The following is an 18750-nucleotide window of genomic DNA, read 5'->3' as shown; positions in this document are numbered from 1 at the left end:
AAATGAACAAAGACATTCATATAAAAGTTAAAACTATACAACCTTTACATCATGGTTTCTCAACAGAATCAACTATTAACATTTTGGGCTGGATAATATTTTGTTGTGGGGATGTCATGTGTACTGTAGAATGTTTAGCAACATCCCTGGCTTCTAGTTCATAGATTCCAGTAGCTATCTTCTAGCCATGACAACCAAGTATGTCTCCAGACATTGATAAAGTCTGCTGGGGGGAGGAGGGAGGCAGGGTAAAAAGAGTAAAAGTGACTCCAGATGAGAATCACTTGGAGTTGGCAAATATTTCCATGCAAGAATACATAAAAGCACCAACCATAAAACATTTTGAAAAATTAAATTTCAGGAGTTTATTTAGCATGTAATGGCTATATGCATTGGGTGTGTGTGTGTGGTGGGAAGAACTTATAATCAAAGAACTTATATGCATATATGCATAATCCATGGACACAGGCAAATAGTGTGGTAAAGTGGGATGGGGGATGGAGGGACAAGCTGGAAGGGGTCAATAGGGAAAAAAAGGGTACATCTGTATTACTTTCAACAATAATGATTAAAAAAATCCTCAGGTGAGAATATATCTATATAATGAAAATAAACCAATATTAATGTAGTGCAATCTTTTTTTTAAAAGTAGAGAAAATATAAAAAAAATTTTTTCAAACTGTTTTCAGTAATCCAATGAATTGGTAGTATTAGTATTGTTATTCTAAGGCTGCTGTGAGTGTATTCTGGGGTAAAGCAAATGAGACACATGGTATTTTTTTCTTTTAAATGTATATCTCCTAGATCAGCCGTGGGCAAACTACAGCCTGCGGGCCAGATCCGGCCCATTTGAAATGAATAAAACTAAAAAAAAAAAAAAAAAAAAAAAAAAAAAAAAAAAGACCGTACCCTTTTATGTAATGATGTTTACTTTGAATTTATTATTAGTTCACACAAACACTCCATCCATGCTTTTGTTCCGGCCATCAGGTCCAGTTTAAGAACCCATTGTGGCCCTCAGTCAAAAAGTTTGCCCATCCCTGTCCTAGATCCATCTACCCAGGAGCAATGAACATCCCCAGTGCCCAGACTGTAGTCCTGAAATACCATTCCCACTAAAAAAACAAAACAAAACAAAAAAACAAGGGCTCTGGAAAATGGCTGACCCTAGGGCTGGAGAGGAAATGTATGAAAGGAACCTCAAAGACTATTAGAGTGACTTAAAAGGACTCAAGAGACAATATGCAGAACCTGTCAACTGGCCAAAGTTGGTATTATTTGAACTTGCAAAAAAATCTTATTTGTAGGGACTAGAACCCACTAAATATGTTTAACTCCAATATTTAAAAAAGTGTGCTCAATGGTTAGCGTATGTGCTGGTTCAATTTCTGGTCAAGGGCATATACCTGGATTGCAGGTTTGATCCCTGGTCCTGGTCTGGGCTCATGTGGGAGGCAACTAATCGATGTGTCTCTCTCACATTGATGTTTCTTGACTTGAAACAGAATTACACAGTGTTCATTATATAATTCTTCGTTAGGCTGTATACATTTGTTCTATATACTTTTCCACATGTACTTTACACTTCATAATATAATATTAACATTTTAAAACAGTAAAACAATGTTTATAGATATCAGTGAATCTTTGGGGTGGAGACGTAAAATATAAATGAGAGAAAATGTGCTGCCAAGACAATCTGACTAAAAAAACAAGACATAATGCTGATTGTTAGCAGCCAAAAAATATAAATTTTTATATTCACTTAGCGATTACATTGAACGCTTGAGCACTTGTTGTATGCCAGGCATTATTCTGAACTCAGCAGCATACAGAAGAGTACTCACTTACAGGCATTGTGAAAAAGACAAAAAACAAAAATAAAACCTGGAAAGGAAATAGTAAGGGTAATGCTATTTTTTGGAGAGTAATTAGGAACATCCTCATTGATAGCTGGCATCTGAACAGAGACAGACTTAAAGGAATCAAGGAACTAATCCACGCAGATAGCTGGGGAACAGCTTGCCAGAAAGATGAACAGCCAAAAAGGCCTCAAGGACTATTCAAGAGACACAGAGGCCAGTCGGCTGATGTGGAACAACTGGAAGGAACGTATGTCGAAGATGAAGCAGGCTGGGGGGTGGGAGTGTGATCTTTGTAGACTGTCTCTTTCTGAGATAAGAAGACGGTTTAAACCAGTGAAATGAAGGGATATTAATACAGTTGACCCTTAAACAACATGGTGTGGCACTGCACAGGTTCACTTACATGCGGATTTTTTTCAATAAATACTGTAAATGTATTTTCTCTTACTTATGATTTATTTAATTACATTATCTTTCCTCTAGTTTACCTTATTGTAAGAATACAGTATGATGCATGTAACATATAAAATATGTATTAATCAATTGCTTATGTTATTGGTAAGGTTGCTGGTCAATGGAGGCTATTAGTAGTTAAGTTTTGGGGGAGTTAAAAGTTATACACAAATTTTCAACAGTGTGGGGTGTCAGCAACCCCACCCTCTGTGTTGTTCAAAGGTCAACTGTATATACTAATAGTAACTATTTAAGTAGGTTACTCTAAATTTCCACTAGGCTCACTGAATGATGGTAGGGTGCAAGGCACAAGCTTTGCTAGTAAATTTGCATGGATGATTTTTATAAAAAAATGAACTCACAGTTGAAATTTACCATTTGGTGATTGGTTACCATGAAGACAATAAATGCAAATTTATGTGACTAAGCTTTAAAGGACCATTCAGATTTTTAATGACTAAATTAACTCCTTGAATACCCACTCTCTCACAAGGGAAATCAGTGTATCAGATCAAACCATCCATGTGAGTAAAACATAACTCTCAAATGCAGTATGGTAGTTGGCTCAGTAAAAGAAAAAAGAATATAATATAGTACATGATTTTGAGGTGTAAGCACAGCATTTCTATTATTTAAATGTGACTATAAAAACCCTACCTACGATTTGGTCTCTAAATCGATAAAACTGTTATTTCCATATACATTTGACAGGATCATCACACAATTAAAAATGCTGCTATTGACTATTACTTGGCAGTTTAAGTAATTTTTTTTACCTCTGTGAAGAGACGTGCATCATCAGAAAGCATATTATAATCCTGTGCACATTTCTTTGCAGAATTCTGTAAAAACTTTAGGAATTCAGTAACTTCTTCATTTACGTGGTTTTTCATATCCTAATTTTTTAAAAAGTAGACATGTTGTGGAATAAGAAGTTTGGTTAAAAACAATCACTTCTCAATCATTACTCTAATTATTTTATCTTAAAGAATAATTAAAAGTATCATATCCACAGCAAAAATCACAAAGAAAAAGTTAATGAAAATTATATAATAATGATACACTTGTTATTAAAAACTCCTCAAAAACAGGAAAGCAAATTAATACTATAATACATGCTTTGGAAATAGTAAGTTTATCTTATAAAACGTTCTTAATTAACAAAAATAGAACACACACCCAAATAGAAAAACAAGCAAACAAAATGAATTGTACAAAAGAAGAAACAGAAATGGCTTAATAACACATGGAGAATACTTATTTTTATCAATAACCACTATAATTTAATGTAAAATAAGGAATCACCATTTCTTCCATATCAAATTAGAGAGAGAGGGAAAGGTAATATTCAGTACCAGCAAAGATACTGATAACAACAAAAAAACCTTCCACACAATAGTGATATAAAAAAATTGGCTTGAAGTTTTTGCAGAACAATCTACCCATAGGTTTTAAGGCTTTACTGCAGATCAAAGCCTTAAAAACTTGTATAGTTTTTGATATGGCAATTTTATTTATTATTATTATTTTTATTGATTGGTTTTAGAGAGAGAGGAAAGGAAGAGTGGAAAGGAAAGAGAGAGAGAGAGACATCAGTTTGTTGTTCCATTTATTTATGCAGTCATTGGTTGCTTCTTGTATGTTTTCTGACCAGGGATAGAACCCACACCTCTGCGTATCAGGGCAACACTCTAACCCTTAGGACCTCATGGACCACCAGCTGGCGACCACTGCTCTAACCTACTGAGCTACTCAACCAGGACTGGCAGTTTTATTTTTAAAATTTTATCTTAAGGAAATAATCATAGATATAAACAAAGAGTTTGCAACAATGATGTTCAGTACAGCATCATTTATATGAATTTGGAAACTACTTAAATAAATTGGTTCAATGACATATGCAAGCTCTAATTCCAGTACTTAAGATGAACTGGAGTGAAATATGCTCAGAACTAGAGCAAAATGCCTGAACTATTCCAGAACCAACAAAAAAATTAAAGCACCAATTTTTCCATCAATTATCTCCCTAAACTTCCCATTTTTGTTAATATGGTTGCACCTAAAAACATAAAAGCAAATTTAAAGTGTTTCCTAACTTTTAAATACTTTTTTTACTGAAGCTGAAAAATAGAATACATACCAAGTACTGCAAGTAGTCATTCTTATTTATTCCAACAGCTTTGGAATTAGCAGAAATTTTTGCATATTTAACCAACAAGTCAACGTAACTCCTCTGCTCTCTCTGTGAGAAACGAGAGAAACGAGGATAAGGAACTCTTGGTTTTGGAAGAAGAACCATTCCAACTGTGGTTTTAACATTTTCCTTTGCTTGAGTTGCTGAACTAACCGCCGGCTCATTTTCTACAGAACTTGCTGAGGCATTCAAATTCTCTCCTATACGTCTGGAAAAAAACAAAAACAAATTACAAATATGTGCTTTTCACATGAAGACTACTATCATGAAACCTCATGATTCTTAACCACCAAGAAGAATATAGCGTGATTAACACAGTAAATTCTGAATTATTATCTAACTTTGCCACCTGCACTTTGATGTTTAGCTATTTGGTGTAAATTAAGTATTCTGTAGGATAGGACCGCATTATAAGCTTACTTTCAATTATCTGATGGAGAGGAAGAGGCATAATCCTTAGACAAATTATTCACTTTGGAAGTTTTTCCCCTGATATTTGGTTGCTGTAATCTTCATTCTTAACAAGTTTTAAAGTATACACATATACACACACAGCCTCAACAACTCTAAATTTCCAAGACAGTAACTGTTCCCTATGAATCAGTTCCAAATTAAACAACGTTAATCCAAGAGGAAGGAAAAGTAATGAAAAAGATGGATGTCTGTTGATTCAGTTTTCAATCCTCCATTAATTAAAACTTATTGAGTGACTACCATGTGCCAGTCCTATGTTAGTTAGTGGAGATGCAACCAACATTGAACATGATACAATCTCTACTTGCTAGGATGTTACAATCAAGTAGATCAGACAACTGAATGCGGAAAAAAGAAAGGCAAATATGTACATCAATACAATGTGACTACGGAGCTCTCAGGTTTCCAAACTGAACACACTGAAGAGGTGACTGAAAAGAATCCTAAAGACATCCAGATCAGAGATTAAGAGGAAGAGAGGGGAGGGACAAGAAATATCCAGAGCAGAGGTTCTCAATTGTGACAGTATTAATTCCCTGAGGGCATTTTGGAAGCCTGTGGATGCATCTGGGTTGTAAAAATAGAGGGAAAGAATTAAAGGCATTTAAAAGTGAGGAATACTACCTGCCTATAACGTGGTGCTGTCCTCCACAACTTTCAAAGGTTTCTTCAGGCTTTCTGTTACCATACACAAATAAATCTGATCTGTTATTACTTAACAATACATTTTATTGTTTGAATTTCTTATGATTCCTTTATGGCAATGATTTTCAACCTATTTTCATCTCATGGCATACAAACTAAGTACTAAAATTCTGTGGCACACCAAAAAAAAATTTTGGTTTGCTGATCTGAACCAAAAAAAAGGTATTACTTTGATTTATTCACACCAGGCAGCTCTTGTTGTTTTGGCTGCTATCATGTTTTTTATCTGACAATCTAAGGGAAAAAAGGTCAGTGTCCCTGACTAAACAGCCAGGCATTGAATGTTTTAAAATTCTTGTAGCACACCAATTGAAAATCACTGCTTTATGGTATAGTTTATTATACCTCTTTTAACACGTTAGGAGCCAAGCCTATTTTGTCTTCCTTTTGGTTTAGCCCGCAATATCTGATTTCACTGACAATGCTGGTGGCTGAAGCCTGACGAGGTCCGGGCGGAAAGTACAGTGTCAGTCACTGGTGACTGACATGGCGCTTAACGTGTTAAATTCAACCTTATTCATTTTAGCTGGTGCATCTCACTACTTCGTTATATCTTTTAGTGCAGTAGAAATGAGGCATTTACGTATTAGAATATAAATTATTTTTCTTTCATTTCACATTTATATATATCTAGGACATTATTTCTAAATATTATGTCTGTGGCTATTATTATCTATGAATTTTAATTTAGGCTAGTAAATAAGGTGTTTTCTTTTAAATATTTGCTATGAAAAATGGGAGGTTTTTGGCCTGATTAAGGTTGAGAATTACCAAACTAGATTTGTATCTGGACAAAGGGTGAGTTAAGCTCCATCTAAAACTAACACTGACTTGTTTTAAATCAACTTTATAATACTAAAAAATATATATGGTAAAAATTCCAGAATTTTTAGAAAATGACTTTAGGGTCCCAAAATGAAGCAGAAATATTTAAGACCACTCTTTTAGAGATAAACAATAGATGGAAAACTAATCAAGAGAGGTTATTAATGGGTGGGAAAGAATTATACAAATTAAAATAAGGATGATTAGATTGACTCTGAAAATAATACAAGTAAAAAAGACATACTTAGTGACTAAAGTTTCTCCAATAACTGTAAAAAATAAGCACATTTTTGGTTAACAAAATGAATATTAACTGCTGATCTTGGGAGAAATGTATCACAGCAAATTGATTTCTCACTAGAAAATGTCTTGAGAGCTATTCAAACCTAACAGTATTGTGTCTGCAACTCTTAACAATACTGCTTCACAGCTGTCTCTCTGAATATGAGAACATGTCTGTCCTTGTGGCACAAACTGGCAAATTTAATTAAGCTGCTGCAGCAACAAGATGCTGACTCAGATATGCCAGAGTAGGAATGTCAAGAAATTCTAGCAGTTTAAATTGGCTACATTCAGCAAAGAATGAAATGGCAGCACATCAAGATCATTTCCGTGTGCAGTGCTGTCAAAATCTTCATCAGGGTGCAACCCAAAAGCATCTGACAGGGTTTCTCTAACCACATTTACAGCATTATATTTTATTTCAGTTGATGGTTTGAAGTTTTCACACTTCATTTTGTCTACTACCCATTCTCCTTTTTTACTTAAAGTTTCTATGGAAAAAAGGCAGAATTCAAAACTTCAAGTTTCTTAATTTTAAATCTACTGGATTGGGCAGTTTCTTTAAGTAGCATTTGGAAATGGTGCTTGTAATCTCCATCTGAAGTTTACCTGTACCTCTTGAATTTGATTAACTTTTCTATAGTAAACATGTTGAAATTTGATAATTACTTTTCTATTTATAACTACTTTCCCCCTTGTTGGAAACTCAGTTATAAATATCTACAACCAGACACTTTAATTTGGAAAAAAGGCTAATGTTTACCTTTCAATGAAGGGTTGAATGAAAACTTCACATTGTTAAAAGTAGTGTTATTAATATTTTCCCAAATGTTAGAGAACACAAGAGAAATACAAAATTAAAGCTAACAAAAATGTTATATTCTTCCTAGTTTTCCATCAAGAAAACAGTTGTAAATTAATAGTCTGAAAATCCATTCCCTACTGTAAAACTTAAAACTCAAGATTAGCCCAAAAGACTAGAAATAAATGGAATCAATGCCTTTGTCTTTATTTTTTCTATACTAAAAGGTAAGTCATAATAATAAATTATTTTATGCTATATAGAAATCTAAAGAAAGACACGCATACTATAGGAAAAATAAAATTTAGGAGTTAGGTGAGCCCAACTGCCAGCAAAAATGTCCTCTCCCTTACATAATCCAGACTATAATCCACACCTGGGATATGCTGAACAGAAGTGGACGCGTAAAGAACCATTAAAATAATGAAGAAGAAGTGGCAGATTAAGGAAACTAATATTACAAATTTTTAGTCTGATAAAAAAAGGAAGGCTGAGATAAAAGTTTTTGAAATGGTTATGTTTTTAAGATATTTATATTTGCTGAATTCCAGAATACTAGAATTGGTAGGTATTCTTTTATTCAAATAAACGAAGACAATTCTTTATTTAATTAATAAGTTTTAAGAGTGGAGAGGAAGGGGCCAAGGGGGAGTGCGGTGGGAAGAAGGGGACATCTGTAATACTTTCAACAATAAAGATAAATTTAAAAAAATTAGTTATCCCTAAGAAATGGTACAGTTGAATAACAGAAATAGCTTTTAAAAAACAGCCATAGATGCACATTCATAAGGGATCTATGGTCTTACCTGTCTATAGCTGATATTAGCAAATACATAATTATGCAGTTTGGAAAGAAGAATACTGCTTCTGAAATTGCCTTTTTAAAAACATTTACTTTTCAACGGTCTCTCTTTTTTTTTCCAACTGTCTCTTTAATATAATTTTTGCTTGCTTTTAACGTGAACCTATGTATTTATTTGATGGAATAAAAAAGTACTTGTTTCTTTAATGCTTTTAATGACAATCTGGCAATTATGTATCAAAATAAAAAACACATGCATACCCACATCTTACAAAAATTTATCCTAGTTCTTATACCAGCACATGTATAAAAAGGATGCTCACTGTTTGCTATGGAGATGACTTAAATGAGTATCAACGGTGTTAATTAACTGATTCCACAGACACATCCTCAAAGGTTCAAATTCAAAAGGTTGGGTTGAGAGTGCAAAATCAGTCTTTTTTAAAAGCTCCACAATCTGATGAGTCAGCATGGTAAGCCTGACAATGAAGATGGCAAAAGAGACTGAGAAATACCAGTCACCAGAAATCTAAGAGTGAGATATCTCTGTAGTCAATAGCTCCTAGATCTTGAGAGGAACAATCTTAGACTAGAGACGGTAAAAGCCAGATTAGAGTGTGATGTTAATTGAAAGCAAATCCAGTGAGCTTTCTTTCACTGGACTAAAGGAAAGGAGTATTTTTATACTGTTTTTTAAATCCATTCTCCCAATATGTCTTTTGATTGGAGAGTTTAATTCATTTAAAGTAATTATCGATAGGGAAGGACTTACTATTGCCTTGTCTGTTGTTTTCTGCATGTGTTATACAGTAGTATTTTTGTCCCCTATTTCCTCCTTGTATATTGCAAGCATATCCAAGTCTTTAAAGGAGTCTAAGTATAAATGAGCAAAGAAATAAAAAAGTAACTAGAAGGGAATCTGGAGTCCAGGGATTAGAGTCAGAAAAACTTGAGCACTTTGAAATACAGGGATACCTTGCAAATTATTGTGGGTTGCATTCCAGACTCCTGCCATAAAGCAAGTTTTGAAATAAAGTGAATTGTAACTTTTTTGCAGGTATTGGTCTTGCCTTCAATTTGTAATAACACACACCTGTGAGGTTCAATATAATGAGGCAGGCCTGCACTGACAAGAGAGAACAAAGGCATAGAAGTAAGAGGGGATGCTGAGAAGGCAGGGAAAGATGGGGTTCCATTGGATGAAGAGGCTGGAAACCATACTTCCTCCGCTGCAAAAGGCATGGTCAAAGGATGAAAATACATGGGGAGCTTCCTAATTCCTTTTTGGCATATTTACTCCTTTCTAGTGAACCTGATTATTTGGTTTCAGAATCCATCCACAAAGAGTAGAAACAACTGATCACAAAGGAAAGAACTGTTAGAGGCAGGTAAGCAGTGAGAAGGGAAAATTATCACTTAATGGGCATTTCATACCAGAGAGTGAAAAAAAATCTCTGGCATTTTGGCAGTATTTATTAAAATATAAAATGTATATACCCTCTGGCCAAACAATGAAATTTATATGAATTTATCTCATAAATAATTACAAAAAGTTCATTAATGCATTGTTTATAACTTCAAAAAAGAGGAACACATTTTGCAATATAAAACTAGCTAAATGAATTAAAAAGTACACTTTTATAATATATAATATACAACCATCAAGAAGATTGAGCTACATATGCAGGGGCATAGAAAGATCCAGGAAATATTATTTTAAATGAAAAAACAAACTATAAAAAGTTTTATAGTATTTATGGTATTACATAGTATTTATAATGTGACCCCATTTTTTTTTAATACATATCTATCTGTTCATGGTGGGGAAAGGGCTGACAGATATATACTAAAGAGTGGTCACTGGGTTCTTCTGTTTTCTAATTTTTACATTTTTGCAATTTGAATGTTTAGTAGTGGATACAGATATGAAACTTCAACTATCAGAAAAATAACAACCAAATACGGAAATAATTAACCAAATAAATAAACATATTACCTGTTAGATAAATTACATAGTTCTTTCAAACTTGGAGCCATGGAATGATCTTTATAATTTTCTCGAGAGAAAAATGTCTTAAGGCCATTTTTTGAGGCGACATCCCTGTGAAGCAAAGTAATTGTATTTGACAATTCAAAATCTCAAGCTAGAGTAAGCAGCAGAATGGTACAATTGTAATTTATAACTACATGCTCTCTACACCCCCTTTCCTAGTCAGTCAGCTCTTCATAGTTTTAATTTCATGTACCAGATGTATGAGTTCAGATGTTTTCCTTCTTACATAGCTTTTTCCCTAGGCCTATTCTGAAATTCTCCAGTTCCAACAACAGGCCTTGCTTTTCCTTTAGTATCCAATTAAATATATGTCAGAGATAACTCGAGAGTTAAAAATAGAACAGATTATAAGTACAATAAAAGGTCTGTTAGAGGCAGGTCTCGCCTCTGGCTCTGGGCATAACATTTTGTTTGGTTACTGACAGAAAATGCTTCTCTATTTTTGTTTCATGCACTATTAAGTGAGGCCACAAGACACTAAAAAGACAGCATATCCTCCCATTTTCATTAACCTGGCAAATGTGATAAATGGTGTGTCTGTACTAAAACCACTTCTAAGACCATATGTGATTTTTCATAACAAATAATTTAGAGACTAATATATTATAGTCAATGCTTTCCATATAGTAACATCCAATAAATGCTAGTTGAATGAAGGAATTAAAAACTAAAAACACTGAGAACCAATAACCTGGGAGGACAAGATTAGTAGGATTCTGTGGTCAAGGATAGTTCAAGGACTTCAATACTGTGCAAAGACTCTAAATCACATTGGGTTTCACAATGTCAATGGTATAGTATAAGAGCATCCATGCTGCTTCTGAACATACACTTTATGGCAAGGAGCATAAACTTGTATACCAAACATGTCAAACTCAAAGGCTAACACAGGCCAAATAAACAAGGTTTAAGTTTATGTGGGCAGCAAAAAAACAAAAGCTTCAATTTCATAGAAACATAGGTTTATTTCGATAGAGACATGCTGACTACAAAGGGCTGAAATCATTAACATAAAATAATAGAACATTTTAATAAAAATTAAACATTTTTCTTGAACATTAACTTATCAGACGCTGAATAACTGCACAAATTAATAAGCATAACGCAAATAAACCTATTTTTCTTATTCTCTGAAAGCGAAATATTTCCTGTTGCGCACACCAAACAAGTCAGTCCAAGACTAATGATGTGGCAATCGGCTGCTAAAATATTCACTGCTAGTATTAGTGGGGAGAAATGGTGCACTTGCACGTAAGGTGCGTAAGGGAAATTAATGCAATACCATTATAGCAATCAGTCCTTAGCAAATGTTGTAGTTCATCATTAATAACTAGAGGCCCAGTGCATAAAATGTGTGTGTGTGTGTGTGGGGGGGGGGTGGTGGTCCCTCAGCCGGGCCTGAACCCTCTCTAATCTGGGACCCCTCAGGGGATGTCTGACTGCCGGTTTAGGCCTGATCCCAGGCAGTAGGAGATCCCTCTTGCAATCCAGGACCGCTGGCTCCTAACCGCTCCCCTGCCTGCCTGATCGCCTCTAACCGCCTCTGCCTGCCAGCCTGATCGCCCCTAACCATCTCTGCCTCGGCTTCCACCACAGTGGCTTTGTCCACATGGATGTCCGGAAGACGTCTGGTCTAATTAGCACATTACCCTTTTATTAGTATAGATTATGTAAAACAGGATATTCTAAAAATTAAGTTACGAAATTTTTATTAAAATGTTTCTTACATATGTTATATTGGCTGGGCCACAAAAATATTTGTTGTGGACCACGGGCTGCGAGTTTGACATGCTTGGTGTATACCTCTAATTACATGCCAACTTCTGGCTGGCCCATTCCCAAAATGAAAAATTCTAGCATATTTGCACCATACTCATTTCTTACTGTTTTTAAAGGCATTTATCCAAAAAACTACAATTGAAGTATGAATGGTAAAATGAGAATGTCTTACTTGTTATGCACCAATGTGGTTTTTATGACTTATTATCGTACTGTATATTTGCCATCTCATTACATTTTAAGGCTTTTGTATATCATACAAAAACAAAGTCATGGGGCTCAGGGATCGACTGTGAGCTCTTTGGGGGAAGGGAACATTGTTTGCATTAAATAAATACTTATTGAACACGTACTGAAAGCATCTTCTTTAAATCAGGTACTATTTTAGTTATCTTTATAGTGTCTTGTAACTTTCATATTCTCCCTGGCTAGCAAACTGTAGATGCTCAGGAAACGTGCGCTAAATTAACCTGAAGCCACACGAGTATTAGTTAGATCTCTGCAAAGCCACTTCCGTTACTTAACTGAGTCCTCTATTTGTGAAGTTCTCATACACTTCTGAAACAGTCTGTGCATTTACATGAGCACTTGATACAGATTCCAACATAACAAAAAGAAGCTTGTCTATTCTTAAAGGGGGGGGTCTTTTTCCTACTTGTACAGCAGTGGGCAAGGTCCTTGGACACAAGCAAATTCCAGCATCTCTCCTTCACTAACAGAGCGTCAATAAGTACGCGATGGAATGACACTGGGTAGCGATCTGAGTGCTGAATCGTCACTTTCGGGGAGCAAGTGCCGTCGGCGACACCGCAAACGTGCTCGGGATGCGCAGATGAGGATGGGATGGATTCTGAGCCACTGAACTTCTATTTTCTTCCTGTTTCCTCCAAAGCTCTGCAGGTCAAAAACCCCGCCTTTCCTAATCTAACCTAGTCCCGCGTTCATTCTCTTCGGGCGATTACAAACAGAGGCAACTCACCAGTTCAGCCTCGGTTCACTCAGGGCCGTGACGGAGCTCATATCCCGGGACTTCTGCGTCACTCCAGCTCACAGTCGCGCAGGCTCCCGCAGAGGCAGGGTCTCTCCAGAACCACCTGAGGGAAACAAAAAGGTCAGCACCGAAAGCAGGCGACTGGGAGGCCAGGCGCTGTCACCCCGCTCCGAACACCTGTCCCGACACCGACAGGACACCGGGAACAGAGCGCAGCGGACAGACCAATGCTCGCACGGTTCTTGCGGCAGAACAGCAACGACGGTGCGGCCCTTCTCCATTTAACCTGTCCCAGGAATGGCACTCTCGGAGCCCAAACAGAATGGCGTTCTCACGGCCTACCGCCCAGCCCGCATCACCGCATGGCGCGGAGCTGTAGGTCTCAGCGCTCCCTTGGCTTCGGGGTTCCCAGCCATGCCCTGCGATGGGTCATCTCGGCAAGCAATGCAGGACGCAAACAACAAAAAGGCTGGGGACCAACAATCTTTCCAAGAGAACCTCACTGCTGAGGAGGAGACTGAGGTCCGGGCACCTCGGGTGACATTTCACAGGGTCCCTTTGGGGAATCACCGGGACCGCACGTCGGGCTTGGCCACGCCGTGCTCGGTGCCTCTCCCGTGGCCCTGGGCGGACGGAGCGGGTGTGGACGAGAAACTCACAAACGGAGGCGGCGGTCCCTGGGCACCGGGCAGGCCTCACGCGCTCCCACGGAACCGGCTCCCAGGGAACCCACCTCTCACACCTCGACCCAGCGCGAGGCAGAGAGAGAGAGCCAATGCGGGCAAAAGGAATGGCTGCGGGAAAGGGGACTAAAGGACTGAGAAGAGAAACAAGGTCTCAGGAGGGCGGGCCTGGGGGAAACTGAGCCGGGCCTGCGCCGCGCCAGAACGGGAGCCGTGCGCCCCGGCCGCGGGGGCCGCCATGTTCCCTCCGCCCGCCCCTCGAGCGCGCGTCTCCCGGGCAGCGCCCTCCGCCCCGCGTCTCCCGGGAAGCAGCCCCTCCGCCCACCTCGCGGTCGCGGCCGCTCCGGCCCCGGACCCGGCCGCGTCCCTACTCCACACACTGCCGCGCGCGCCCTGGGAAGCCCTTATTTAAGGAACGTGACCACGCCACCTCGGCCCAGCGTGGTGACGTCACGCGACGCAGAGGGCGGGGCCGTGCGCCGGGAGTCGTTCAGCTGGCAACTGCGGGGCGGGGCTGGCCAGGTGGGCGGGGCTGCGGGTTGCACGTGGTCCTAAGAGGTCCTCCACCTCCCGGAGGATGACAAGTTAGGAGGAGGGCCAGTGGGCAGCACAGCACTGGGGAGGTCCCAGCGGACTCATCTTGTGATCTTAGCCCACTGTCTTCACTTCCCTAACCCTGACATCAGTACGATGGAGATGCTCAGTAGGGTTTTTGAAAGGATTAAGTAGAATAAGAGATGAACTGTGCTCAGCCACAGTGTCTGGCACATGGTAGTAGCTCCTCCACTCCATGCCCATCCCAGTTTAGATGTCAGTTTCCACCTAGGGTTTTTTTTTTGTTTTGTTTTGTTTTTGTTTTTTCATGCATTAAGGAAAGATTTCTTGAGCACTGATAATTTGTGCTTGGTGCTGGGTACATCTAAGACTAAGAACAAATACCAGTTTTTCCAAGGGCTTTGGATGGTTGAGAATCTAAGATATTTACATTATATATTTATAAAACAAAATAGGAAGGGATAAGCAACATAAGAAAGGTATATAGAAAAGATGATGTGAGTACAGAGAGGGAGAAAAGTTACTAGTGAGAGGGACAGAAGGCTGCTTCGAATAGCTAAAAACATGTGTGAGTACTTATATCTCAGTTACCACATTGGGCACTAAACATGTCAGCTCATTTGAAGATGTTGAAGTATGAAGATGATGGGAAAGGGCATTCTAGACAGAGACCAGCACAGGGAGCTACATAACCATATTGCATGAACAGAGTCCAGTTTGTGTGCTATCAAGAAACCATGCTCTAAATCTTAGAATGTTTTATGATGTTTAAAGTATGTTAACATAAAAATTATACCTACATTAAAAATATCCCTTGAATGTAACAACCCCGAGGTAGTTTATTTTGCCTGGAATGCAAGGTTTATGAAGACTAGTAGACAAGGATTTGGGAAGATAGCTTGAGATTGGACTACAGAAGATTTTATAAGCCAAAGTACAAATTTTTACTTTATTGTCTAAGAAATAGAATGCTGGGAGGAGAGGGGAGCTTATAGGCAGAAGAAGAATGATTCAATCAGACATACGTTTCAAGAAAGTTTATCTGGCAATTATTATTGAATGAGTTGTAGGGCAGAGGCTGGTTAGGAGACAGTGCTTGTGAATACGTGCAGATCAACCGGTGCAATGATGCCCTGACACTTTGTAGGTAGCAGTTATTATTAGGTGTGATATGGGTGGCCTGTGCTAGGATAGAGATGGACATCCCGGCAATTTGGAGTTAATGTGTTGGGTACTATCTCATAAAGCATACAGCCAGAGAGAGTTGGGAGTCCTGTCCTAGTCTTCAGCAACTGCTCAAGGACTGCTCCAGAACTCTACGCACTCATGCTGCTGGGATGCACCGGCCCACAGTAGTGTGCTGTGGTAACATCACCAGACATGGCCTGTGTTGAGGTTCTAGATTATCATCAGACAGGCTGCTCTGGTTTGGTTTATCTTGAGTTCCAGGGATTGCAAGATACCACATAGAATCAGATTTCTTAGAGCCAGAAGGAATGTTGGAGATTATCTAGTCCAACTCTCTTGTTTTCCTGGTAAGGAAACTGAGGCTCAGATTGTCAATGACTTTTCCAACATTGCATGATCAGGGATAAAGCTGATACTAAAAAATCAGATCTCATAACTTTTGCCATTACGATATATTAAATATAAGCATCTCTTTATGCTCTGTATTGTAAACCAGAAGCAGTTGAGTGAAAAGAACATCGATTTTTGGAGTTCAGCATATATGGATTTGATCTCAGTTTCCTATTTATTGGCAGTGTGATCCTAAACATGTTGTGTCTCCTCTTTGAGCCCAATTAGAGGAGACAGTATTAGCTCACCTACAGGATTGTAGTGAGGATTAGAAGTAATATGTAAATGAGTAAATATGCCAAAAATAATATGTAAAGAGTAAATGTTAAACAAATAGTAGCTATTAGTATATACTTTATCTGCTCCCCCCGCCGCCAACCCACAATGCAGTGGAAGTGGCATTGAAAACATATGGTTATAATACAAATAAGAAGTGCTATACACAGACATTATAGACGATTCTATGGGAACACAATGAGGAAGAAACTCTTTTAGACTGAGACACTTTAGAGACCATTTCAGAGAAGTCTGATTTACATTGGGAGTGTCCTGGGTAGAGAAGGGACTGGCATTTTCAGGTGTGAAAAATAACGGAAGTGTGAAACAGCATGTTCTGAGGAAGGGGAAAAGCTACTGCCGTGTGTGTGTGTGTGTGTGTGTGTGTGTGTGTAGGGGGGAGAATGAAGATCACTGGAGGAGAGGGGCTAGAGAGGGTCTTCATGCCATGCTAGAGAATCTGTGCTTTTGGACTTCATTCCCTGGTAATAAGTAAAGCTGTGTGTGTGTGTGTGTGTGTGTGTGTGTGTGTGTGTGTGTGTGAGAGAGAGAGAGAGAGAGAGAGAGAGAGAGAGAGAGAGAGAGAGGTGAGAGAGAGAGAGCGTGCTTTATTGAAGTGTAATCTACCTACCGTAAAACTCACTCATTTTAGTTGTGTTATTCAGTGATTTTTAGTAAGTGTAGGGAGTTTTGCAATGCTCAACATTACCAAGTTTGGAACATTTCCATTGCATTAACTTGGAAAATCATTTGTGCCCATTTACAATTATTCTTCCCACCCTCAACCCCAGGCAAACACTAATCTCCTTTCTATCTCTATAGATTTGCCTTTTTCTGGACATTTCATATAAATCAAATCACAGGTAGCCTTTTGCATCTGGATTCTTTTCTTAGCTGAATATTTTTGAGGATCATCCAAGTTGTAGCAGTATTAGTAATCATGTAGCTGAATTGTAGCCCATTTGTGGATATGCCTCATTTTGTTTACCCATTTGACAGTTGATAGACATTAGGTGGTTTGTACTTTTTAGCTATTATGAATAATGTTGCTGTGAACATTTATATACAAGTCTTTATGAACTTTGTGTTTTCATTTCTCTAGGTTAGATACCTAGGAGTGGAATTATATATAAATTTATGTTTAACTTTTTAAGATACTGCCAAACTGTTTTCCAAAGTGACTGTACTCTTTTATTCTTTGGAATTTTAAGCAGAAGAAAGATTTGGTTGTCCGTATCTGCTAAACAGGGAAACAACCCCAGAAGTTGAATGAGAAGTCAATTTCAGTTTGAAAGAATTTATAAACAGTAGGTACTTATTTTGAGTTTGTAAACGTTTCATAGGATCAAAAATTTCAAAAAGAATGCTTATGACTACAAGCATCTAGCTAAGTAAGGTTATCATAATTTTTACTAGATGTGTATTTCTTCTTGTGGATGAAACCAAGACAGAGAAATGTGCAAGACCATTTGCATCTCAGCACATCAGTGGTTAGCCTTCCCAGAATACGAGGATGGCTCTATCTTTTCACAGACCTGACATGAGAAGCAGGCCTGCTTCACACCAGGCCATTTGCTCCAAATGCACATTATAAGTACTAATAGAAGTCTAATTTTAAGGGGCTGATCTTGGCCATGAAACAAAGCTTAGTAGTAACAGTAGCACTAAGACTTGTGTGGTCAGGTCTTACTGACCAGTCTATGATTACTTCTTTGGCTTTATCTCCAAGAGTTTAATAATAACCTGATTTGTTCTCTTTATCTAATTCTCCCATGAGATCAGTACAAACAAACTATCAGGTGTCCCTCTTATGCTCCTATTGAAGTACCCTTTTGGAAGTGGAGCAAGCTAATCCACGGTGGAGAGGTAAGTGTAAATCATTTTTTATCAGAAGGAGCTTAGGCATGAGTTTGGCCAAAGACCTAGAGGTGACAGATTTCATATATTCAACTTCACTATTTCCATTTACTCTCAATTTTCCAAGATGCTGGAAGGTGGTGAATATTTATAATTATATGGAATTTGACAGTCCACAAATAGTTCACACGCATTATGTCATTCTCCCCTTCTCTGAGGCAGTTGGAAATAAAGGCAGGATTCGGGACTGTTTATTACATGAGACAATTTTGGGGATCAAGTCAAATATTCATTTTACTGAATGCAAGAGACACACAGGTATTGTAGTGTGTGTGTGTGTGTGTGTGTGTGTATGTGTGTGTGTAGGAAAATGCCGACTTAGTTGCCTTTATTCTGATTTCAGAATATTTTATAATTTAAATGTCCTTGATGTTACTTTAAAAATAACTTATAGTGAGGTTTTTGCATTGTTATAAGAGTGTGATAGTTAGCTGATATTAAATGTATTGGCTCACTCCTATATCATCTACTCAAGAGGAAGGATGGGGCTGGAGGAGGCAATGCTAGCCCCAGTAA

General features: G+C 38.1%; 1 protein-coding gene across 1 annotated transcript in view; it reads right to left on the bottom strand.

The window, feature by feature from the left end:
• Nucleotides 1-14341, bottom strand: part of ICE2 (interactor of little elongation complex ELL subunit 2) — a 62558-nt gene extending 48217 nt beyond the window's left edge. Inside the window, exons 1-5 of the mRNA XM_081094769.1 lie at nucleotides 14234-14341; nucleotides 13214-13328; nucleotides 10399-10503; nucleotides 4459-4720; nucleotides 3095-3214 (exon numbers count right to left, since the gene is read on the bottom strand). Coding sequence (XP_080950895.1) covers nucleotides 3095-3214; nucleotides 4459-4720; nucleotides 10399-10503; nucleotides 13214-13254 — 528 coding nt within the window. The 5' untranslated portion in view covers nucleotides 13255-13328; nucleotides 14234-14341. The remainder of the gene's footprint in view (nucleotides 1-3094; nucleotides 3215-4458; nucleotides 4721-10398; nucleotides 10504-13213; nucleotides 13329-14233) is intronic.
• Nucleotides 14342-18750: the final 4409 nt, after the last annotated feature.

Source organism: Myotis nattereri (genome assembly GCF_964212035.1).
Source record: "Myotis nattereri genome assembly, chromosome: 1".
Lineage (NCBI taxonomy): Eukaryota > Metazoa > Chordata > Mammalia > Chiroptera > Vespertilionidae > Myotis > Myotis nattereri.
Note: the sequence above shows the minus strand (reverse complement) of the source record. Positions and strands in the feature narration are given on the sequence as shown.